The 26,705-nt window shown below is 35.0% G+C and overlaps 1 protein-coding gene across 10 annotated transcripts in view; it reads right to left on the reverse strand.

Annotated features, from left to right (window-relative positions):
- Positions 1-26,705, reverse strand: part of LOC136033704 (titin-like) — a 369,666-nt gene that overhangs the window by 120,666 nt on the left and 222,295 nt on the right. For 7 of the 10 annotated variants that reach the window (XM_065714571.1, XM_065714569.1, XM_065714568.1 and 4 more), the window contains exons 26-33: positions 26,426-26,608; positions 25,227-25,386; positions 22,804-22,876; positions 18,931-20,832; positions 15,987-16,422; positions 13,075-13,254; positions 11,474-11,730; positions 2,968-3,244 (exon numbers count right to left, since the gene is read on the reverse strand). In XM_065714571.1, coding sequence (XP_065570643.1) covers positions 2,968-3,244; positions 11,474-11,730; positions 13,075-13,254; positions 15,987-16,422; positions 18,931-20,832; positions 22,804-22,876; positions 25,227-25,386; positions 26,426-26,608 — 3,468 coding nt within the window. The remainder of the gene's footprint in view (positions 1-2,967; positions 3,245-11,473; positions 11,731-13,074; positions 13,255-15,986; positions 16,423-18,930; positions 20,833-22,803; positions 22,877-25,226; positions 25,387-26,425; positions 26,609-26,705) is intronic. The other 3 variants (XM_065714570.1, XM_065714567.1, XM_065714566.1) reach the window with 2 other exon arrangements.

Genomic DNA, 26,705 nt, shown 5'->3' on the forward strand with positions numbered 1-26,705 from the left:
ACTGACTACTTATTTCCAAGGATAATGGTTTTAGAATATAATGATCATACTAGTGCCTTATATATACGAAGGCATTATCTTGGCATCAAAATTAATTTACTAATTTTCCTGAAAACCGAAATTAGTACTCGAAAAGAGGGCATTCAAGGGAGGGGTTAGAGGTTTGAACATCCCCCTCTTTCAAAAAATATGTTTTTCTGACTCTTAGAAACGTAATAAAGACTCATACAAACACATTTCTGATGAGGTTTCTAAAGTATTTGTACCTCCCCCCCCCCAAACAAAATCCTGGATACGGTCTGTTATTAGATATCACCATTTGTAGGTATCTTTCAATTAAATAGATGTATCTATATAATTAAATAGAAAAAACAAAACAAATTTTTTTAACTGAAAGTCAGGAGCAGCATTAAAACTTGATAAAGAAGCTGAAGATTTAGCATAAGAACCGAAAATATTCCGTATATGAAAGGGGCTGTCCCCTCTTCAACACCCCCTCTTTACGCTAAAGTTTTTTATTGTTTTAAAAAGTAGAGTTGTGAGAAAGAGTCAAACTTTAGCGTAAATAGCTGGACGTTGAGGAGGGGACAGCCCCTTTGATATACGGAATAATTTTCGTTCGTTTTAATTTTTAATGTTGCTCCTTACGTTCAGTTAAAAAAACTTGTTTTTTAGGTAATTTCTAAACGTTTCTGAATTAATGCAGGTTTTGATTTTGGTTCACCGTACATAGATAATTAAAACGACATTTGCATATCAATTTTACTTTTTTTGGCTAAATGGCTTTCTCAAAATTTTGATCGGACTATTTTGAGAATAAAGGGACGGGGGAGAGGGCCTAGTTGCCCTACAATTGTTTTGGTTGCTTAAAAAGGCCGCTAGAACTTTTAATTTTATTTACGAACATTTTAATTAGTAATAAATATACTTAAGTTACGAATTAACTTACGGAACAAACTTCTAAATTCGTATATTTTAATTACGTATATGAGGGGCTCGCCCCCTCGTCAAACCTCGTTTTTTACGCTAAAGTTCGAATTTTATTCCAATTCTTCAAGAATGACCCCTGAATCATAAAGGCCGTTTAATTAGAATAAATAGCTCTTTTGAAATTACTAAAAATACTTAAGCGTAAAGAGCGTGGTATTAAGGAGGGGACGAACCCCCTCATATGCATAATAACTTCTGTTCGTTTTAAGTCTTAGTGTTGCTCCTTAGTTTCAATTGAAAAAACTTGTTTTTTTTTATTTAATTTCTTTTTTTTTTAATAATGCTGAAAATCCAGCACCCCCTTCATGGAAATTCTCTTCTCCCATGAATAATTCTTCCATGGAGAGATCCTCTTATGTAATCCCCACTCCCTCCCCACCAGAAGAAATCCACCCTGAAAACGTCTGTATACTTCCCAATAACAAATAGTATATGTAAACAATGGGCAAAGTTTGTAATTTTTGCCACCCCTCCCCCGGGGACTGTAGGGGATTGAGTCGTCCTCAAAGCCATAGTTGTTAGATTTTTGACTATGCTGAACAAAATAGTTATTTCAAAATTTTGATCCGATGACTTTGAGAAAAAAAATGAGCATGGGAGTGACCATAAAATTGCCCTCAAATTTTATGGTCACTTAAAAAGGGCACTCGAGCTTTTAATTTCATTTCGAATGAGCCCTCTCGAGACATTCTAAAAGCACTGGATCGACACTATCATCCCTGGATGATTGTGTCAAAAAAAATATATAATAAAAATAAACAAGCATCCGTGATCTTTCTTCTGGCAAAAAATACCAAATTCCACATTTTTGCAGATAGGATCTTGAAACCCCAACAGTAGGGTTCTCTGATACGTTGAATCTGATGATGTGATTTTCATTTAAATTTTACAGCTTTTAGGGGGTGTATCCCCCTTTTTTTGAAAATAAGGCAAATTTTCTCAGGCTCGTAACTTTTGATGGATAAGACTATACTTGATGAAGCTTATATATTTAAAATCAGCATAAAAATCCAATTCTTTTGATGTATCCATTGGTATCAAAATTTCGTTTTTTAGAGTTTCGGTAACTATTGAGCCGGGTCACTCCTTACTTACAGTTCGTCACCAGGAACTGTTTGAAAATTAGCTAGCTGTTTTCCTGACTTCAGACCCAAAGAGAACTGACCCGGGTACGGATTAGTTTTGACTCTTTCTGTTTTCTATGTTAGTTCATCAGTGTTGTTGATTCTGATCTGTTTTTGCTAAGAGGATGTAAAATAAGTTAACTTCAAGCTTTTGTTTCAATTTAGAACCCCCAAAACTGCAATAACTATACAAATAATACAGCTTGAAATTTTACTCGATTTCAAATTTATTATTGAGCTTCCTTAAGTTTAATTTCCTTTTTAAGTAAATTAGTTTAACCTGAATTCAAACTCAATAGAATTATAATTGTTTTAATTGAACTATATAGAAATATTTCAAAACAACACTCATGTAAAAAAGTGATATTTTAGTTGCGTTTTTTCTTTGTTTATTTCAGTAAGTCTCTGCATTAGTTTAAATGTCACCTTTTGAAATATCTTTGATGCGTTCTGCACGGCTTTATTCATTAGCCTTTACCGTACCAGTTTCAATTATCTTGTTTTTGTGTTTTCACGAGTACCCCCCTCCCCATGTAGACGAACACACTCCCCTGACCACGAGAACTAAAAAAAATGCACGTGGCGCCATCCTAACACGAAAATCTTGCATCAGTAAAAGAGATCATTACCGGATTGAGAACAGTTACGAGTAATTTATTAGCATAACTTTATATCTTATAAAATACATGGGTACTGAGAGTCGTGCACCTAGTCGAAGAATATCTTCAAAGAGGCTCCTTGAAAAAGGGGAATTAGTCATGTCCTCAGCTCCTCCCTCCCCCCAAACAAAAAACAAAAGTAATCTATTTATATGGACTGCCAGATGATCTGTCAGAAGGAGACCCGTACTCACTTTTCAAATCAGGGGCAAAAATATGGGCTGTTTCAAGCTCCGATACTTCTGGTTCTGTAGTATGTTCCTTATAAATTGGAAATGGTTGTTCTTCCTTCAGCAAAGTTGTAGATTCTTCAACTATGACTTGAGCAACAATTGCGCTATGACCTTGTTGTCCCACAAGACGAATTAGGGGAATTTGAGCTTCAGGTTTCAGCAAAGCTGGTAGGTCACCGGCTTCCGCTATTTTTATCACCTCTTCTGACGTCACACCTTGTTTAAGCATCAGTGAAACCTATGGAAATAATTTAATTGCATTTGTGCAACACTTTTAACATCTTCTAAAAACAAAAGCAGTATTTAACAGAAAGGGTAAAGTTTCATACATCAATTAAAATATTACTAACTCATTTATTAGTGTGCTTGTCCCTGGATATCTCTGCGGGGTGGAGTCGATAAAACAAGAAAAGGAGAACGAAGAGAAACACCATAAAGAAATAGCAATCTACATTAGAATCAAGTCCGTGTTTACAAAGTCCAGCCATGACGTAAATTGAATATCAGCATTATTTTTTTTCTTTTCCCTTTCTTTTCTTTTTTCATTTTCCTCTCCTTTTCGTATTGTTTTTACTTGTATGTGTACTGGGGTTGTAAGCACAAACAGGCTTTGCTTCGGGCCATTTGCTTGTTTCGTTTTGTTTATTTATATTAATAAGCCCATCTTTCTCTCTCTAAAAAAAAAGATAAAAAATACATAGTAAAACGGTATTAAAATTGTAAAAAATATAAAATAACTAGACATTTTATTCTGTTAAAACGTAAACTAAATAACATTTCAAGCGCCAATTTCTTTTTAAGCACAACAAAACACAAACTGTTTACATTGCCTTATTTTAGTTAAGAAGAAATACCAACATAGGTCCGTAATCAGGAGGTCTGGGTCCCTGTCAAAACGTATGGCAGATAATTTTTCATTCTCAACATAATTCACACATTTTTTTTAAAAACTCCACAACCCCGAAAATGATCTTTGTATGCACTCTTAGACTAAAATTATTTTACGAGAAACCTCGTGATTTTTATGCTTTTTATGGCTCTTGGTATTAACCAAGTGTCATATAGCGATCGCAAATTCTGTCGGTCTGTCTGTTTGTCTGTCGGTCTGTCTGTCGGTCTGTCTGTCTGTCAAGCTGTCTGTCAGGCAAGCTAGGACGATGAAACTTGGCAGGCGTATCAGGGACCGGATCAGATTAAATTAAAAATAGTCGTTTTTTCGATTTAACCATCTGGGGGGGATGAGGGGCCGGTTAATTCGGGAAAAAATAGAAAAAATGAGGTATTTTTAACTTACGAAGGAGTGATCGGATCTTAATGAAATTTGAAGTGTGGAAGGATATCGTGTCTCAGAGTTCTTATTTTAAATTCTGACTGGATCCTGTGACATTGGAAGGAATTGAGGGGGGAACCTAAAATATTGGAAAACGCTTAGAGTGGACAGATCGGGATGAAACTTGGTGGGAAAAATAAGCACAAGTCCTAGATGCGTGATTGACATAGCCGGGACGTATCCGCTCTCTTTGGGGGAGTGGGGGAGGGGGAGTGTTAATTCTGAAAAATTAGGAAAATGAGGTATTTTTAACTTACGAAGGAATGATCGGATCTTAATGAAATTTGAAGTTTGGAAGGATATCGTGTCTAATAGCTCTGATTTTAAATTCCTACTGGATCCAGTGACGTTGGGGGGAATTGAGGGGGGAACCTAGATTGTTGGAAAACGCTTAGAGTGTAGGGATCGGGATGAAACTTGGTGGGAAAAATAAGCACAAGTCCTAGATATGTGATTGACATAACCGAGATGGATCCGCTCTCTTTGGGGGAGTGGGGGGAAAATTTAGAAAAATGAGGTATTTTTAACTTACGAAGGAGTGATCGGATCCTAATGAAATTTGATGTTTGGAAGGATATCATGTCCCAGAGCTCTTATATTAAATTTCAACCTTATCCGGTGAAGGGGATGTTGGGGGGCCGAACCTAACCTCTTGGAAAATGCTTAGAGTGGATGGATCGGGATGAAACTTGGTGGGAAAAACAAGTACAAGTCCTAGATACAGGATTGACATGACCGGAACGGATCTGCTCTCTTTGGGGGAGTTGGGGGGGAGGTCAATTCTAAAAATTAGAAAAAATGAGGTATTTTTAACTTACGAAAGAGTGATCATATGTTAATGAAATTTCATATTTAAAAGGACCTCGAAACTTAGATCTCTTATTTTTTGTCCCACCGGGTCCATTGTCATTAGGGGGGGGGGCGAAAATCTTGGAAAACGCTTAAAGCGGAGAGATCAGGATGAAACTTGGTGGAAATAATAAGCACAAGTTCAAGATAGGTGACTGACATTATCGGACCAGATCCGCTCTCTTTGGTGGAGTTGGGGGGAGTAATTCGGAAAAATTAGAAAAGATAAGGTATTTATAACTTACGAACGGGTGATCAGATCTTAATGAAATTTGATATCTAGAAGGATCTTGGGCTATAAAACTCTCATTCTAAATCCCGACCAGATCCGGTGACATTGAAGGGAGTTGGAGGGGGAAGCCGGAATTCTTGGAAAGCGTGAAATTGAGGTATCTTACGAATGGGTGATCGAATCTCAATAAAACTTGATATGTAGAAGAATCTTATGTCTCAGATGCTCCATTTTCAATTCGAATTGGATCCGGGGACATAGAGGGTTGGAGGGGGGAAACGAAAATCTTGGAAACCGGAAATCTTGGAAAAAACTTAGAGTGGAGATATCGGGATGAAACTTGATGGGAAGAATAAGCACAAATTATAGATACGAGATTGACATAATTGGTACAGATCCATTCTCTTTGGGGGAGCCGGGGGTTGTTAATTTGGAAAAGTTAGAAAAATTGAGGTATTTTTAACTTAAGAACGGGTGACCGGATCTTAATGAAATTTGATATTTAGAAGGAACTCATGTTTCAGAGCTCTTATTTCAAATCCCGACCAGATCTGTTGACACTGGGGGGGGCTGGAGGGGGAAACCAGAAATCTTGGAAAATGCTTATAAATGTCGTAGATACGTGACTGACGTAACCGGACTGGATTCGCTCTCTTTGGAGGAGTTAGATGGTGGGGTTCAGTGCTTTGGCGAGTTTGGTGCTTCTGGACGTGCTAGGAAGATGAAAATCGGTAGGCGTGTCAGGGAGCTGTACAAATTGACTTGATAAAGTCGTTTTCCCCGATTCGAACATCTGGGAGGGCTGAGGGGAGAGGAAAAATTAGAAAAATTGAGGTATTTTTAACTTGCGAGTGGGTGATCGGACCATAATGAATTTTGATATGTAGAAGGACCTCGTGACTTAGAGCTCTTATTTTCAATCCCGACCGGCATTAAGCCTCTGAATTTCCTTTTAAAGCAATTTATTGAGTCTTAGAATTTTGCTAGAGCTCATACCATATGAGCTCTTGGCTCTTCCGACCTCGTCACAAGTGCCATAGGAGCTCTTAGCTCTTGTTTTTTCTTATATATTACATTTTTCAAATAATTCAACTAATGTTGTTTTTGATAAAAGTTGTACCTCCCCCAAAATGTGACCGCTCAAAAACGTCCTGTATCCATATGGTATGGACAGGGAAAGAGAGACTTTGGCCACTGCCTGAATCTCAAGATACTCCTATAGATTTCATATAATTAACATGATTTTTTGTTGTTTTTTCTTTTTAGCCACATCTCTGCCCCTGTTTCAAATTAAACAAAAAAATAAGTTTTTTCAACTGAAAGTAAAGAGTAACATTAAAACTTAAAACGAATAGAAATTATTACGTTTATAAGGGGGTTATAATATATTTATAAGATCATATATTTATAAGGGTTATAAGGGGACTCCTCCACAAACCTCGCTCTTTACGCTAGAGTTTTTTAATACTTTAAAAAAAGCTTCTTATTGTTCTAATTAAACGAAAATGGTGTTTCAGTAGTCGTTCTTAAAGGACTGGCACAAAATTCAAATTTTAGCGTAAAGAGCGAGGTGTTGAGGAGGAGTAACACCTCACATACGTAATAATTTCTTTTCGTTTTAAGTTTTAATGTTGCTCCTTACTTTCAGTTGGAAAAAATTGTCTTTTTATTTAATTTTTTCATTGTTTTTATAATCCCAGGAAATCTGGCTACTCCTCCACGAAAAAATCCCTCCTCCCTAAGGACTTTTTCCTCTAGACAATTCAATCCTGGTGAAAATTTACCCCGAACAATTTACCATTAACACCTCCACTTGTAACATTGAGAAGGAAAAAAGAATGGAAGACACAAGAAGAATTTTGTATATGAATTCTGACAAATTCCCCCACAGTAAAATTTCCCCTGAAAAATTTACCCCCTGGAAACTTCACTCGTCATTGAAAATTATTACCGTGGAAAATCCCACCAGTAGAAAATTGCCCCCTACCCCCGGAAAATGTATACATACTTCCCAATAACAAATACTATGCGTAAACAAAAGGCAAATGTTGTAGCTTAAAAACCTTTTCCCGGGGTTGTGGGAGAGTCATGATATCCCAAAGGCACAGTTATTTGGCCGTTTGACTATGCTGAACAAAATGGCTATCTCAAAATTTTGGTCAGACGATTTTGGGAAAAAGTGGTGTGGGAGGGGGCCTAGTTGCCCTCCAGTTTTTTCACTTACATAAAGCACTAGAACTTTTAATTTCCGTTTAAATGAGCCCTCTCACGATATTGTAGGGCCACTGGGTCGAAAAGATCAACCCTGGAAAAAAACAACAAATAAACACGCATCCGTAATCTTTCTTCTGGCAGAAAATACAAAATCTCACATTTTTATCGGATAGGCGTTTGAAACTTCTACAGTAGGGGTATCTGATATGCTGAATCTGATAGTTTAATTTTTATTAATATTCCGTGACTCTTAGGACTTCCGTGACTTTCCCTTTTTTGAAAAATAAGGCAAATTTCTCAGACTTACAACCTTTACTAGGTAAGATAAAGCTTATTGAAACTGGTATATTTGAAATCAGCATAAAACTTCGATTCTTTGGATATACCTATTGGTATCAAAATTCTTTTTGTTTTAGAGTTTCGGTTACTATTGAGCTGGGTCGCTCTTTACTTATAGTTTGTTACCACGAACTGTTTGATTTGAGCTCTTTAAGTTGGCTACCTGCATGCCTGCCTAATATTCCTAACAGTTAAAATTTACATTTAATTGGAGCAGTTTGGTTCAACCTCATGCAACAAGATATATTTATGCAGAAAATATTATCAAAAAAGGACTAAAATAAATTTTATCTGCTTATGGTCCTTTAAGTAAAATTTAAAAGCATTCTCCAAATTCTCCAAATTTTCTATTTTTCAATCAAATTTCTGAATTCTGAAAACTCCGATTTTTCGTCAACTAAGATTATGTACAATAAAGCACAGTGAACAATTCTCGAACAAAGTATGACTCATTTCTTATACAAAAAGCTAGTTAAGGCATCTAGTGGGGTTGGGACTACTTCCTAAATCTCTAGTATATTTTTTATATTTTCAAAATATTTCAAATATTTCAAATCCCCCTCCTTCCACCCTAACCAAATCCTTATATGCGTGCCAAGAATAAAGGTAACTGATATGTAAACCAGTTCCCTGACGCTCACTTTTTGCTAACTTTTTTTGGTTTCTGATTACCTAACCGTGATTTTAAGATTAATCCTTACTGGGAAAATCTGAGCTTGCATTCGGCATTGTAATTATCAACTTATCACTACATAGATGCTTTGATGGTATAATCAAGATTTAATCTGAATCAAGATTCAGCTCTCCCCCTAATGCTTGTATAACAAAAAACGATTTTAGCCAATTGTGTTTTTTGCATTCTTTTCGCTTGTTTCGGCAGTGGTGCAGTTTAACTCTCTTCTGAGAGCTAAAAGAACAAAATTATCACTATATCAATCAGAAAGTTTCTTTTACCTTAATATTAAAACTCACATCCGGCTTAACTGCATCCCCGCCAGCCTCCACTCCCCTAATACCTGGATATGGCATTAGGCTGTACACAAAAGTTTGCAAACATTCTCGGCATACACAAAAGTTTCCTTTCTGCAGATTAGCATGAATTTAAGTACCTGCAGCACAAAAGTAATACACCTAAGTTAGGTGGATGATTCCCATCCCAATGATAAGTTCCTAATACGGTAGCATCGTAATATCTGGTAATACCAGATGACAGTAGTATTATTTTATTAAATCGCATCACCGCGGCACATTAAATAGGAAAGCACAAAGAAAAGCTTCAAAGATGAATACACCACCACGTGATAGTGATGGTACTCCCAAGTGCTCAGAGTTAAACATATAACTTTAAAACTATATCGAGTCGTTTGACCATCTCACAATTTTCACTAAACGACATTTCAACTTTTATCAGATAACAATTAATATTGTATGCTGCAAAATGACCAAAAACAGCACTTTATAATGGTAAGATCTCTTTTGAAACTTTAAAAGGAAATATAAAGTTTGAAATAAGCTCTAGCTCATCTTTAGTGTCACCTAACATTGGCAAAAAAAAGGAGGAATACATCACATGTACCAATGCAAAATTGGATTTCCTTGGTTTTCAAGATGTGGGTTTGTTAACCACCAGTTAAGGGTTTTCGGCCATAGCTATTCGAATGATAGGTTCGATTTCAATTTTTGGCCACTTTCAAGATGCTTGAATTCGTTTTCAGAAGTTCTCCTTCGTTTTCAGAGTTCTCCTTTTGTAATTACAAATTAATATTAAGTTTAAACACTTTCTTGGAAAAAAAGTTTTTTTCTGTTCACCAAGGCTCGATCGCTACTAGGCCGCACCTCCTACTACGCCCATGATGCAAATTTTTATATAACAGAATAAGACAAAGCCCTGAACACTCCTATTTTCCATAACCTCAAAACAGAAGGAGAAGAATAATACATCTTTAAAACTATGTACAGTAATGTTGCATAGAGTAAATGATTCTGGTACATATATATTCAATGTATCCATCAATTTTTTTTAGGGAGGGGGGGTAGAAGTATCTTCGGTGCTTCTTAAGGGTAACACCTCATTTTTTCATTGTTGTCCTCCTTCATATTTGGAGCTGCTTACCTTTATTTTTGTATTTTACATGAAGGATCAAACAGTTCGTGGTAACGAAGTGTAAGTATGCAGCGATTCGTACTAAGAGTAACCGATAAAAAGAAATTTTAATAAAAGCATATACTTCAGGAGAATTGGATTTTTATAGTGATTCTAAATACAGAATTTATTTAATTTTAAGCAACTCACCGAAAGTTGCCAGCCTGAAAAAAAATTGCTGATTTCCAGAAAAAGGGGAAAATGTCGCTAAGAGGGCAAGCGATATTTTTTAAAACTACACCACCATCAAATTTAACATATCAGAGATAATATCAGATCAAGCCCTTATTTACAAGAATACAAAAGTTTGTATTTTTTCCGTGAAAGAGAAATCTCAGAGTCATTTTCTTTCTTTTTTCAGGGGTGGTCTTATCGAACTGGTGGTCCTCGAATATGTCCTAGAAGAAGGCTCATTCAAAATAAAATCGAAATTTTTAATGCTCTATTTAAGTAGCAAAAGATATTTAGCCACAGCAATGCTGCGTTTTCTGCTATTTTGTGACGCAGAACTACAATTTTGCCGCAAAGGGTGCCAAAAAGCTATCATCTGAAAACTTCTAGACGTCCAATCGACTCAAAATAATCGAAAGACTGCATTTTGGGCTTACCACCTTCGGTGGCAGCAACAAGTGGTGCTTTTTGGCCAGGTCAAGGAGACAGTTGCCCTCCTCCAATTTTTCTGGCTTCTGAATTTAAGTTCCTTTTATTTTATATTTTTAAACTCCTATGGTATACCTGAGTCCCCCCCTCACATTCTGAGGCATAAAAAGTGCCTCGCGGTTTTGGCTAATATACCCACTATATAACAGTTAATATACATATTTCTAAAGCTTCATTTAGCTGAGTCTATTCATTCGAGGCTTAAAAAATGCTTTAAAACGACTGCTCAAGCAGAAGAGTAATTGGGATGAGATAAAAAGTGTTTTTTTTACAATGCTTCAAGAGTAGAACGGCTTATTAATGCGTGCTTGTTATTCAAATGTTTTAGAAAGCTATTGCTAAATCGAATAAATGCTTCCGGGATAACATCAAGGGTGTGTCCAGGAATTTTTTAGGGGGGAGGGGTATTTTTATCAGCTGGTGTTTTACGAAAAATAAATTATAAAACGCATCAAAGATTTGTTTATACGCATATTTGTTACTTTTTTATGAATCGAACAAAAGTTTCGGGGAAGAGGGTTCAAACTAGATACCCCCTCCTGGATACATCCTTCAATAGCACTATAAAAGAAGCGTAAAAAAAACGGGGGCATGAGGAGAAGGTAGTCTCGTTGATGTGTAAAATAATTTCTGTTCGTTTAAGTATTAAGGTCGTAAGTAAGTTTAAGTATTAAGGTTTAAGTATTAAGCATTCTCCTACCTTTGCAATTTCTTCCACTGGTTCTATTTCTTTAAAATGCCCTGGTGCCACCTTCGAAATCACTTCTTCCACTATGGCATTTTCCCTTTCAACTTCAGCCATTTTCAGGAAAGCTTTGAAGCCAACTGGTGTTTTCTCAATAAGACTTTTGGCTTCCTCGCAGAGAACTTCGGTGACAACTGTACTCTGTCCAATAGCCTCGACGACTTTGATTAAGCCTGTTTGTGCCTCCGGTGTTCTAAGAGTTGATAACTCTCCTAAAATAGTGGTTTTATTCAAGACAAACATTGTCAATAGCAAAAAGTAAATTGACGTGTCAATTTTCTAAGCACTTCAAACAAAAAAATTGGTTTTACTTAATCAGTTCTGCTCAACTCAATAATCTTTCCTTCACTGAGACTGAGCTCAGGCCGTCCAATTAAAATCTAAGAAAAACTTGATCTTCCATTGCTAGACTTGTTCCTTACTTATACAGTTGGGAAATACCCTTTTTCCATTTTTCAAATGACCAATTTATTTGACTTTTTAACTAAATTATTTTACTAATAAAACGGCGTATTTGAAGGCACAATTGGATGTTTATAAGTTTCCTGTTTGACAGTTTTATTGACTGTTTCCTTTGCTAGACTTGTTCCCTACTAAATATGCCCATTTTTCAGTTTTTGAAAGCGACTATTTTTAATAGCGAAAGGGCATATCTGAACAAAGCTTAAGTATTATTGTTCAGATTTCAAAAAGGCATGCAAAAACGGAAAACACCATTTTTCCAGTAACGCTGCAAGTTCAAGTTGTAAAGGGAAAATTGAGCGTATTCTTAATATAGGTAGCGTGTTTTCTTTTCTTTTGCGCAACCAGATCATCTCATCGAGACTTAAAAATGAATTAATGTAAATTTACCGAAGTGGTAACTGGTAATTGGTTACCAGTAGCCCGCATTCGACCAGCCGGTTTTGCAGATTTTTGATTTTTGCGCATTTTTCCTTCTTTAAATCTTGGACCAAAGAATATGTGCTAGAAGAGCTTAAAACTCTTTTTTCAGTGTTCTGTAAAAATATGAGATACATCTTATAGTTTTAGATACGGTGATGCAATCTAAGTACCTATTAAGAGCACAATATTTTGTGGTTATAAGAAATTTACAATGGTTAGAATAAAAGTCTCGGAACTCAAGAGGTAGAATACGAAATCTTCTGAAAGTAGTTTATATATCTGCACAGGGGATATAATCCGCTGGTCACATGCAGGCTATTAGCACTTACACATGGCGCACAAAGCATTTTGTGAGAAGTCGCAATATTAAGAAAACTTAAAAATTATATTTAACTCTATTTACTTTAACAATTTTGCGAATAGAGTATCTAAATAAATAAAATATTCATAATGTATGCACTGTTTTTAAAGAATACCAATTGGTACATTGCCACAAATTAACATAGGTCCTTCGCTTGTGAGCCTTCTATACTGCTTGAGTTCTAGTATTTATACTGCTTGTTCTAGTATCTAGTATCTAGTTCTAGTATCTATACTGCTTGAGTTCGCCATTTTGACACATACACTAGAACAACTTCACCATAAAAGATGACGAGTGTCTATTTACTTACCACTTTCCATGCAAGTCATGACCTGGGAGACCGTAATGCCCTTTTCTATCATCATTCCGAGCTTAGCAATATCAGCAAGTGGAGACTCCCCAGCGGCGAATTCTTTAGCCATTATTTCCGGAGAAATTTCAGAGATATTAACACTTTCATTGATGGCAACATGTACTAGTGTTTTAATACCTAGAAAATTAGGATAAATTTTTTCAGATTCTTATGAAGTCAGTGAATCTATGGTGTATTATGATAAAGACTTAAGAAACAATCCCAGAGAACTTGGCTTACGAGGGGTGAACAAAGGTAAAATGCCACGAGCAAAAAAGAATGGGAAAAGAAAGAGAAAGAAAAATTGAGAGTGATAGTGAGAGTGAGAGAAACATAAACAGGGAAAGAGGAGGAATAGGGGGAAAAAGAAGGAGAGAGATGGATGGATAGATACCGAAAAGATAAGTTTAGTGCAGAAAAATTTCGCCATAAAAAAAACACAATTGTGTCAAGTTAAAAGTAACATAAACTGCAGGAGTTCCCATTGTACGTTTTACTTAGACAAGACCAGCTTTTATCCAGTCCACTTGGGTTTCACAATTTTATGGCTTTATCGATTTTCGTATGAAAAGACGAGATTTGTCTTTTAGCAACAATGTGGATAGCAAACTGGTAATTTTGACTGAAAAAAAATCATAATTCACTGATTGCTACTACTTCCACTACTACTAGTAACTCACCACAGCACCAAGCCGCCTGAGACCAACATAACTATGCACGCTCCTCCTAATCACAATCTATTCAGAGCCTCCCTCTTTACACCCTCCCAGGAAGTTCCCGCTGGTGAAAGAGTGTACCAGGGACAATCACTATAAACATTCAAATAGCGCAATTAAACACTTCGGATAAAAAAATATACAATTTATCATTTTTGACCAGAATTTCTCGCTTTGGCCGGACTGGCCTTAGTTTCAATTTGATTATGGGCTAAACCTTGCCCTCAGGATCGTGGTTTTAGTATTGTCGATCCCAAAATCATGAATTTTTCTGTTTCAGCCGCTATTTTCAAAATCTCCGAAGATTTATCTCTGAATAATTCTCTTATTAATCAGTTTAAGGTGTGAAATCACCACAATCTAATTATTTTAGAATACTGCTAATACATAAAAATTATAAAAAGTAATCAGGCTGTTCTAAGGTGAATTAATATAAAATATTGCAAGAAGAGTTTGCACATTTTTACAGGATGACAATAGTCAGTAGACTCATTTTTCTATTCTTTTTGTATTTCTTCATGGGCTGTTTTTAAACATGAAATATAAGCCTTTTCAGATAATAGTTTAGAAAGAAACCAGATTTGAATGCAAAGTGGGCGGATTTCGTCCCTCACCCTAAAAAAAACTTTAAATTTTTACGATTTGTTCGATTGATTCTAATACTATAAATCAATTATCACATTTTAATTTTTCTAAGTTGTTCACCCCTTCCCAAAAAACAAGTCCTTGTGTAAGTTCTTAGGGATCAGGGAATTTTTATTAGAAAAGGGACATTTAGCGCATTAGAAATCCTTATTGGAAACGAAATATAGATTATTATTTACTTACAAGTGTATTGTTTGCGATCTCCTTAGCTCTTAAGACAAAGTAGAAAATAGTAAATGTTGTTTGTAGTATAGCTAGTACTTGTGATTCTTACAATATGACTTAAGTCAAATGTGATTTATTGTTTGAAGTTCCCTGGATAAGTTTCTGTCGAGTGTAAATTTTTAATAATGTTGACAGTATCAAAAATTAAGGTAGATGAATACAAATAAGAAGAAAAAATTAACTGAACGCATTTCCCTCCGAGCACAGCAAATTCAATTAAACTTACAGCAATTAAAGAAGAAAATACTGATAGCTCCTTAAACACGGAGAATAGCTATCTGAGACCAAATTAACGATGTGGTATATTTTTTCCAAAGTAAAACCTCCTTTCAGCAGCTGGTGACACATTCTTAAACAATTTTTTAGAAATAAAACTTTCAAATAGGGGACATGGATTTTCCGTTCTTGTTCCAGTAAAAAATATTTTTAACCGTAGCCTTGCTTTTCTTCACATGTAACCAGCAGAGGTGACCAGTCTATATAGAGGTGACCAGTGGCTAGGTATGGCTCTGAGACACAGCATAAGTTTATGTATGGACAGTAGCGAAAAGTCTCATATTCTCCATTCAAGATTTTGAAACACATCAATCTAGACCTCTCTTCATGACTCAACCTCTTCGTGCACTCGCAATGATAAATTTACAGCGCATTACGACAGGCCTATACTGTGATCTGACTGAATGCTAAGAAGTAACTGAAAGTCTGAAAATATTGCTGTGACGCGCAGAGGAAGATCCTTTTCGGACGTTTTAATAGGTATCATTTTTAAAGAAATTTCTCGCTACTGTTCCTGTATATACTTATGCTGTGCTCTGAGGGGCGGGTACTTCGTAGGTTTAAGGAGTCATATATTGTTGTTTTGTTTTCAGGAGTAACTGCCTACTGGTAATTTTCGATCCTCGTTTGACTGACCGTTCAACAAACAACAAGCTGCGCGGAAAAATGGGCTCCATCCCACTCTAGGGCTTTAATATAAGAAAGGTTAAAGATAGTTAGGCTACGTTTTAAGGATGATAGAGGATAGATTGCCAAAATCGTGTTCCTTAGTCATCCATCCAGTGCTAATTGAAAAACGGGTGGTCCACAAATGGGGTTAGAATAGATAATAGAAACTATTTAAAGTAAATTGGGTTATAACGGGAAAGAGTGAATGGTGAAGCTAAGAAAATATTAGGGTGAAGGTGGGACATTCACACCTGTGTTGGGGTTAGGTGGTTTTGTGCTACAAGTCAAAATAAATTAGGTAACATAGTCAATATTCAGAGTTAGCTAGTAGCTTCTTACCTGGAACTAAGCTTGGATGAAATATGGTTGGTGGCAAAATGGTGTAATTACTTCCTTCATTACTATCCCAGAACTCCCCTTGGTCACAAGCATAGCGTACACACATCTCCACCTTATTTGAAGGCACATGTCGAGGCATTTCAAAATTGAATTCGAATACCTCAAGTCCTGAGTCATCTGTTGTAACATATGAGGCAGCATGATCTTCGTAACTATTCCATGAGTCGCAAGTTGCTCGGACAAATACTTCCTTGTGGAAGGATAAGTTAGCAACTTTTATTCGACCCTCAACTTGCCTTCCATTTTCAGAAAGACTTATACTTTCTAGAGCAACATTTGATATTTTTGCTTTCTCTGTTACCGCATCTTCTTCAATGGTCGGCTCAACTTTTACGAGCTTTTGCTCAATCCAGTTTCCACTTAGTACCTCAACCACCTGGAAAACATTGAAAGTATGAAAAGTCATATTTTTAGCAGTATAATAGTAGCTTATTGGCAACCTGCCAAATTTTTTTCGATACTTAAAATAGTAAATCACATAAAGCTCTTGTCCCAGATAATATTGAAAAAGATTCAATACCACGGTCGTTGCAAAGCCTTAAATTTCATCATCTCCTTAACTTTCATTTCCTTAAACTCTTAGTTAAAAACGGTTTTATAAGAGTAATATTTTCTGCAAGATGTTTACATTTCAAAATGTAATGGGGTGTTCAAAGTTTTAGCTTTTACGCAGAAACAGCCAATAGCTTCACTTGAAATTCAATTTGTAAACTTCAACCAACGCTAACCTAATAGAGATAAGCTTAACGTTAATCAGCGTTCATGTCAGTAGCACAAAACTTGACACCATAATAATTTTACTAATAGTTTTTTTCAAGCACAACAATAGTATACAAAAGTTTTAAATAAAAAATGTTAAAATTAAAATATACAACCGAAAAGATGCAGCAAAACCAGATTAGTTTTTATTTCGCTTTTGGTAGACGACAGAAAAACGCTGTTGACGGTAAGAAAAACATATCTGCAACTTTGATAAAACATTTTAATGCATCTGAAACCTAACTCCTTTTTTGCGCAGATTATTTGAAACAGTTGATATTCATTTTTTTTACAAAGATTATTTTCTGAAATAGAGATTATTTAGATACAATAATTGTTATTTTTTGATTTTTGAGAAAGAAAAAAGTTATTGGTAAAAACTAAAATCATTTCTTCTTTACCTGAATTGGGCTCTTTAGATCGAAAGTCAGTGTAGCACCTCGCTAATTTTAGCATCTAAGAAAATTAAGGTATCTCAAAACGTGAATCCCTGTGGCTAATTGCATTACTTTTATACAGGATACCAGTTGGATCATCACTTTAAAACATCGTTACGCCAGGAAAACAGAATTCAATAGCATATACCAAAGACAATAGGCGACAAATCTCTCCTGATGTATGATCAACACTCCCCACTCTCCAAAAATAAAATAAACTATATAAATTCATAAGAATTAATTATTTATTTTGGCTAGAAAGCTGCTCCACGTCAAACAAATACAAAGTAGAAACAATAGGGAAAATCTTTTCAAGACAGTGGAAATCAGTTCTGTGAATATTTCGGCCCTATGTCCAAGGGCCGTCTTCAGCACAATACGATAACAAGAGAGAAAATATGTATATATAAATAAACTTACATTAAATTGCGAGAATTAAAACTAAATAATGTTATTTAAAAACTTTTTTAAAAACAGCCCTAGCATCCTTACTTCAACGAAGTTCAACCAGGACTGATAAAAAGAATGAAGTGAGAATATAAACTCATTCAAACTAAAGAGAACAAAGTGATTAAATACAATTCCTCAGAGCCAACCTTGCTTTTTTAGCAGCCTGTCTCAAAGACCTTTTCGTACCTGGTTCAGTACTATTATAAATCGGTTTAGTAAAATATTTTGTTAGGTCATTTTTAATTAAATTTGAGTATAAAGAATTTAGTGAGTATTCCCCTAAGTCCTTGTTCAAAGAAATATTATTATTTATTTTGAGATTAAATCGATTGATTCTCGAACCACCTGTTTTATCCCCAAATCATTACTGATGAGTGAGTTGTTTCTACTTTGTATTTGTTTGTTATGGAAAGGCAGTGTGATCTTCGTCGCAGTTCGTCGGCAGTGTGATTTTTGCTCCACGTCAAATATAGGGAGATGCAATAATATTGCCTTTTTTGTTTTCCTGGTTTTTAAAGGGCGGTGGATCAACATACGACTTCAGGCGTGTCTTGTCCCGAACTTAGCAAGGTACTGTCCCTAGTTTAATCCAAAGGAGAACCAGCCGGGATACTGAAGGCCCGATTTTTAGAAAGAATTGAAAGTTTTGTATAGATTATTATGGATTAGAACTTATACTGTGATACAAAAAGCTAAAAGTACTAAGCAATATTAGTCAAGATAAAATATCCAAAATAAAATAAAGATTTTAAAATTGGTAAGAAGAATGAAAATGTTAGTAAAATAGTTAGGTAAAATAGTTAGGAAATAGCTAGCTAGTTAGCTATAGTTAGCTAGTTAGCTAGAAATAGTTAGCTAGAAATAGTTAGGTAAAATTAAAAACTAGAAATAACTAACATTATCAAATAAACAGGTATATACGCCCTAGGTATAGAAGTAAGCAGTAAGTGAATCTATCTATATGTGTATAGTAGCATAAATAGAAATAAAAACGAACCATCAAAGGAGAAAGTTAGATAACTAAACAATGCATAAAGGAAAACAAGGTCTATGTCAATTCAAGACGTAGTATCAAAACTGAAGATGAGAATAAAGTGAGTTAGAAACCAACAATCAGTAGCAAAGTCTATGTTATTATAATTAACTAAAATTAGAAATGTTGATAACTAAATACAGACAGACATTCTACATGTTAGATGTAAGCTGTTAATGAATCTATTTATATCCGTGCTATTAACCTTATATTCATCCTTTTTCTTTTCTGGTTCAACCAACTCCTTTGCTTTAGCTTTTGAAGCTTTGTCAGTCGATAGTACATCTGCTGTTACGCCAACGTTTGGCTGAGAAACGTTTATTGCATCTTTTTGTATCACCATGGGGGTAACTTTCTCTGTTTTCTGTGGCGATGAATCTAGTTTGTTGACAGTCTGTACGGAGAGAACTTCAGTTGTAACTGCTGAATCTCTTCCGTGCGCTAAAGCTACATCTGCTTTCATTTCTTTGGTTTCTTTTTTCTGCAAAACAGACGACTGTTCAGCAGAGAGCACTTGTAGATTTGTTATGCTATCCTGCTCTTCAAGTACTTTTTTTGCTTGTCTAGTGTCTTTGGTAGTAATGAGAGTGCCTGTGGTTTGTAATAGTGATGGTTGTTCTACAACCATCTCAATTGCTGGTAAATTGCTCTGGTTCACTTTTTCAGTGTTTATTTCTGGCTCTAAATGAGCTGAGACCTGGTCATTACAAGTTTCTGCAGTGATTGATGTAACTGCTTGTGCTTGCTTAATTTTTTTCTTTTTTGTTTTAATGGGCTCTGCAGCCTTTATTGTACTAGGCTGACTAACTTGAATTGTTTCTGTTGGAGTTATAATCTGAGCTGCACTTGCGCTTTTTACTTGATCTTTTACTATTTCGACAGTTTGATTTGCTGTTATTTCAGTTGTTTTTAACCCTTTCTGCTCTTCAACAAGTTTCTTCGCACTTTCCTTTCGTATTTGACTCATTCGTGAATCAGTTGTCTGCAATATCAAAGGCTGCTCAGTAACAGTTCCTTCCTGAACTGAAACAATTTCTAAAGCTTGACCTGAAGGTTCTACTCTTTCAAGGTCTTTTAAATTTCCTAATGCCGTGCATGATACTATTTCAGTTGTAGCTTTAGCCTCATAAGGGTGAGAAGAGACAATGGGTTTTTCTAATTTAGTGTCTACTGAAAAATTTTCAATTGTTTCAATAATTTTTGGCTTGTATGTGGCAGTTTCTGTCATGGATGTTGTAGTTTTTGTGGCCTTTTGTGCCATTAATGTTTCGTGAATTTGAATCGGCTGTTGCGAACTATCAATTTTTGTAGTTGTTATCGCCTGGTGCACGTTAAATTTCATATTTGCTTTGCTAGCTATATCCTGTTGCTTTATACTAACGTTTGATTGTATTGGAACTGTTTCTTTGATGGTAGCTTCTTGATGGACATCAGTTTTACGAGAACCCATTGTAGCCAGACTTTTTATTGATTCCGTTGACTCAGTCACTTCATAATTGCGATCAATTGTAGCTATTTCCGGTCTAACCAGTGTTTGGGTCTTCTGAACGTCAGATATTAGCAGATCTGCTTTGTTTGCCACAATGGAAGGAGTTCCTTTACAAATATCTGGTGTCAGCCCATTTATTTTATCAACAGTTTGTAAAGAAGTAATAGTCTCAACAGAGGGGGATATGTTTTCCATTGTTGACATGTGCGCTTGTTCTATATCTGTTTCATCATCAAAACGAGCTATTGTATCACCAGCTAATATGTCCATCGTGGATACTGACAGTAATGGCTCACGAAAGGAAGTGACTTGTTCCTGAGTAGTTTCCTTAGCTTCAAAATTACTTGCCCATTCATTTGCAACGGTTACAGATTCTGCGATTGAACTTGAAAGCATTAGTTCTGGTGATGCAGTCGTGGTTTTGTCATGTACAATGTCAAGAGTTCCTACTGCATGATGTGTCCGTGTTTCTGTGGCTTCTACTGATTGATGTTGCACAAGTTCTGAATGAGCGTGAGAGGCTGTAGGAGTGTTCTGTATATCTGAATTTTGGTTTAGCTGCTCAATATGAAGTACACTGAGTGGATGCATGGCTGACTCTGCTCTATGAGCTTTTTCCTACAGTAAAGAAAAATTATATAAAAAAGGAAGAAGGATACAGATGAGTTTCTGTTAAAAAAAATTTTTAATACACAATGTGACCTCTTCAAATTTCGGTTCAAAGTTTCTCTAGAAAAAAAACTGGTAAATGGATATTTCCATTATGAGGTAAACATACGTACAAAGCTGGGATCTAAATAAATGTAAGATTAAGTATTTAAAAAATTATGGATATAAGGACGGTCTGAAACTGGGAAAGAACTGAAAATGGATGCCTAGAGACTACATGTTGAGTTAGTCACAGGCAAGGAGTCAAAACAAGATCCCTCATAGTAACTGTAGAAGCACCCTTTGAGTGCAAATACGCATAGCCCTTTCAACCCCGATCCACTTTATTTTGTAATTTTTTATGTTGAAAAATCAAATAAGGTTAGAGATCATATTTTGTTGAAAAGCGCCTGCCGAGTCCGTAAAGTGACCAAAGCGAAAAAAAGGAGTAGCGATGGAAAACAAAAGAACCCTAGAAACTGAAAATAAAATGTCAAAGACTCGTGTTTCCATAGGAAAAGTACATAAATTAAAACAACAATGTACAACTAAATAGTTATTTCAGAATAGAGAATAAAAATTTTGAATTTTGAAGCATGTAGACTAGACTTGAAAGTGCAATGCACGTCTATCAAGTTCTGATGTCTTAAAGTATATTGCAAAGACAACTCGACAGTATTCACACCCTTCCCTTATCACTCAGACCAAAAACCAACTGATCACATAAGCGCCCCACCGTTATTCAGCGTCCAGCCATAAACACCATGGAAACATTTATCTGACTAAAAATATAGGGCTTTTTAAACGACTAACAAATGAGATAAAGAATTTTAAAACAATATAAGAAATATAATTTAAGCGATGATGTGTAGTTTTTAGTGGCAATTCTCTATCTGAAATTCAGACCAAGTCTATGCTTGGTCAATCCATTTTCTGGTGAGTATGCAGCAGGGCCCTTTCAATAAGTCGGTGGAAAGACCCAGCTTCCAAACATTGGGAGACAAATTATTTGCTAAACAAGCATAATCAGCAGATAAACGAAAATGGGGATATTTTTCGATTTTTATTAAGCAAGTTTAAATCATCCTCTAAGAAAAATGTAAGTGATATCATAGTTCTGGGTTGATAAATGAATATATTTTAAGTTTTTTTTTTTTTTCATAACAGGAGGATGAAACTATTTTATAATTAATTTGGAATGCATATTACACTAAAGGCATATCACCATAACAAAAATACGGTCAAATTGAGATATATGAACTGGAATAATTTCACAAGACACCTTTATTTTATTTTTTATTTTTTGTGGTAAGTCAGATAAGGTTCTTGGGTTACTTCTGGGTGAATTATAAGGTTTGGCATGCATAAGTTTCACTATCAACGGGATGGGTCATATCTATTTAAGTGAAAAATACTCTGTACCTCCTCAATCCTTAAAATCATAAAAACGGATAAGGATGTATCATATCTATTCAAGTGACAAATACTCTTTACAACTCCTCAATCCTTGAAACATAGGATAGGGATAGGGATGTAGCATATCCATTTAAACGAAAAATACTTTTTATACCTCTCCAATCTTTAAAATTACAAAAAAAAGATAGGGATCTATCATTCCTACTCAAGTAAAAAATGCTCCTTATACCTCATTAGTCCTCAAAATTAAAAAAAGGGGCTACAGATGCATCATATCTATTCAAGTACAAAATACTCTTTAAACTCCTCAACCCTTAAAATTTCAAATACAGATATGGATGTCCCATATCTAATCAAGTCAAATATACTCCTTATAACTCCTCAATCCTTAAAATTTCAAATACAGATATGGATGTCCCATATCTAATCAAGTCAAATATACTCTTTATACCTCCTCAGTCCTTGAAATTTAAAAAAGGGATAAGGGTGCAGCATATCTATTCAAGTGAAAAATACTCTCTATACCTCCTCAATCCTTAAAATTTCTGTGTCCACAGTGTTTTCAATTTTCTGTAATTCTTCAACGATTTGTGCTTCCCTGAAACATCAAAAAATAGATATAACATAAAATTATCAGAAAGTTATACTATCTGTCTTAAGTTTTGCCACTCAAATATTTCCAACGCATTGTTATTCTGTAGGCTATCTAAATATAGCGTAATTATACCTTATAATTAGTAAAATATTCAATACATGTTCAAGATGGAAACTTAACTAGTAACAAGAGAGTCAGATAAGGCCTAATTTTGCATTTTACTTAAAATACTTTCTTAAAAACACATTGTAGCACAAAATAAAAGCATGAATTTAATTTTCCTATAGATGATGAAAATAAAATTACTGGTTTAATGAAGCTCTTAAACCTGGATGAAATTTTTGGTTTCAGTTTCATTTCATCAGGTAGATCATTTTTTAGTGTCTCCTGAGTTACAAGAATATGGTTGAAGGAGGAAGCTAGGACGAATCTCAATTTGAAGCTGTGGAAAAAATTTTGGAATCCTGTACTTTCCGTCCTTTATTATTACATTAATCATGCACGTTCGCAGAACCGTAAATTCAGAACAATGGGGGAGGAGAATCATATTTTGAAAGTAGGGACAACTTTGTCAAGACTAAAAAGTAGTTGGGTTATGTTATACAACTGAGTATAATGGGTATGTCAAAATCGCGTACATTTAAAGAAGGATCTCCCATCTTATCTGACTAGTACCTGGCTCATGTAAGTATATCCAGCACAGACATGCTTACAATGGACGAAAATAGCTAAAATGCAGTTTTTTATTTTTACCAAAACTTAAAATAAGCCAAAAAACTATTAAAACTTTTTTTTAATCTTTCCAATTTGAGCACGCACAGTTAGTCTTAATCCCTCTTGACATGAAATGGTCATTGTTGAACACATTACTACGATTGAGAGTCTTTTTAAAAAATGACACAAATAATATTTTTAATTGTTTACCAAGCTTTCTTCTTTACAAGTTAATCTTCATCTTCAGTACCAGTCAGAGGATGCCAGAGACATTTTTTTCCAGTGAACATTTTTCGGACCTTTCATTAGGCAAAAAATCCTATTTTTTATAGTGTCCATTCAGAGACCAAAGGAAATTAGCTAATTTGATTTTCTCTTTTTTTTATTCATGATTAAAAATCCAAAGGTTAGCGCTCTTTAACAGAACAGTTAAAGATAAAAAGCACCAGAAAGTGTCTTATATTTGCATTGAGACACATTTTGCAAAACTAAATACCGTAGCTATAATTTATCTCGTCAAAGCATTATCTCAAAGGATGTAGAAATCCAGCGACATAAGAGACGTAAGATTTATACGCTAAGTAAAAACAGGGCTGACGTTCTGCTGTCATCGGCTAAAACATATTATCTGACTTTTTTTAAGTTTTCAACAAAACGTAAAACAGTGATTTTTTCACAATTGATACGGTAGAAATAGGTGAAGATACGGAATTTTGCCATTTTCGATGTCCGCTTTCTTACCTTTTCGCTTGTAGGCTGGATGTAGATGCTAAATTTTGTAATTCGAGTGTATTCGTACTGGATTTTAGCTGTAAAAAAAAATTGAAATCTCTTATAGCCTCTGTAGATTCTAGGCTATATCCCAAAATATTATCCCATCTATATCCCAGAGAAAAATATTGACTGCTCCATTTGACTTGTCGTTTCTGTAAAGTGCATCCACAAAAATTAAATTATAGCGTGGATACTAAGTTTTTGTAGAGGAGGCCTTTCCTAGGCTTGGTGGTGCCCAGGGCAAAATTAATCATAGCGCCCTCCTTACGACTCAAATATAAGCAAAAAAGCCAAACAAAGTAAAAAATTGGATCAAAGTGAGCAATTCGTCAGCCGCGGAGCCCTCCCCTTCTCAAGGCCATGGTGGCCAGGGCAACTGTCCTGATTTCTCCTCCCTCCACCCCCCTAAGAACGGATCTGTAGGTGAGAACTGACTTATAAGTATGCGGGAAGAATTCTAGAATTAATCCCAATGGATTTTTTTACACAATACATTAAACTAGGTATCCTTTCAGTTCAAATGGACTTACCCCCATTTAAACGTTTATTTGTTCTTCCCAATGGAACAATGTTTAGAAGAATCCTCCAGAAAAAATTGAGAATTCTTACCCAAGATTGAACCATTTTCTGTTTGATTTCCGTCCCTACTGGAAAAAGTCCGCTAATCCCCCTCCTAAGGATCAGGCTTGTGTTTGATACCTAGTTCAAATGGACTGATCCCCATTTAAACGTTTATTTGTTCGTCCCAATGGAACAATGTATATAAGCTGACTTATAAGCATGCAGGAAGAATTCTAGAATTCGTCCCAATGGATTTTTACTAATTCATAATAATAAAATTATCATAACCGTAAAATTATCATACTTTTCAGCTCTCTTTGCAGCAACATATTCAGCCTTCTTAGACTTCCTGGCTAGTTTCTTTTTCTCTTCACTATCTTTCTTTTCACTGGCTAGCATCATGAGCTCTTTCATCTCCTTTTCACGTTTCGCCTCCCATTCTAGTCTTTCTTCTTCTGCCATTGCTGTAAAGAAGAAGAGGCATAAATTTAATATAAAAAAAAGAAATGATATCAGTTTCATAAGTATGCAGATGATTTTGAATTATTCAAAATGAGTATAGCTTGGAACAGATAGATTTAATGAACAGCTTGAGTGAATAGGCATTTTTGAATAAAAGACTTGTGCTTCTGTGAAGAAAACAACAAAATTTAACGTAAAATAGTCTCATTTATTCAATGAAACATTAGCTACTACTCCAATGATTAATATTTAAATATTCATATAAGAATATAAACCAACGTTAATATTTTTCTTCTACTATAGTTATTTCACAAAATTTATATGTCAGACATATTCAGTCGCTCAGCCGTGCAATCTTGAGGCAAACAATATAATTACCCGTAGCACACAATTGAATGCCATCGGCTATTGAATTTTGAATTAAATATGTTACTGTGGTGTTTTCCCGTCGGATTTATTTTTCCTTTTCGGTTAACTGCATGACAGAAAACAAAGATAAAAATGTGTGTTTTGAAAATATTAAAAAAAAGAGAATATTCATTCTTCTAAAAAAAATATGCAATAAAAATAACATTCATTAAAAATGAATAAAAATTACTGTAAAAAAATCACTTATTAAATCTTTAGCCTAGTCCTAAATCAAGTTTCAGACCTAAGCAACGTTCTGGCAGATGACGATAAATTTTTTCAAGTACAAGCCATAAGGTGACGTCAGAATTTTAACGCTGGTAGATGTTCTTGATTGAAACCCCAAGTTTTGGGAGTCTTAGTAGAAAGTTTATCAAGAAAAGACTCATTAAAAGTCAAATTTTTCGGGAAAATCCGAAGAGCCTGAAGATAGTTCTCTAAAAAATACTGGCAATAGTTTAACAGAATATATTTCGCCAAAATAGTTTTTATATTCTACAAATATCGAGATATTACATTTTGCTTTAACAAGAGGTGAGTCTATAAAAAAAGATTCCCAAACACTGTATAGATAAGCAATAGTTATATTTCTGCCAGATATTAGCACTCAATACCAGAGAAACATCTACATACCACTAACATGAAGATATGCTTTCGTTGTAGCTTCTCCAGCTTTGCTAACAGCTCTGCAAGTGTACTCTCCTTCCATGTCTATGTTGCAGTCAAATAGAGACAAAATGGCCCTATCGTTTTTTATTCTTATTTGAATCTGTTTGGAATTAGTCAACATTTTTCCATTGTGGAAGAAAGATACGTCTGTAAAAAATTCAAGGCTAGTTCTCTATAATTCTCTACATTCAAATTCTCTATATAAAAATATATATTTCGTTTTTCGTTTTTAGAAGTGTGTTTT

The sequence above is a fragment of the Artemia franciscana genome, chromosome 12, assembly GCF_032884065.1.
Source record: "Artemia franciscana chromosome 12, ASM3288406v1, whole genome shotgun sequence".
Taxonomy (NCBI): Eukaryota; Metazoa; Arthropoda; class Branchiopoda; order Anostraca; family Artemiidae; genus Artemia; species Artemia franciscana.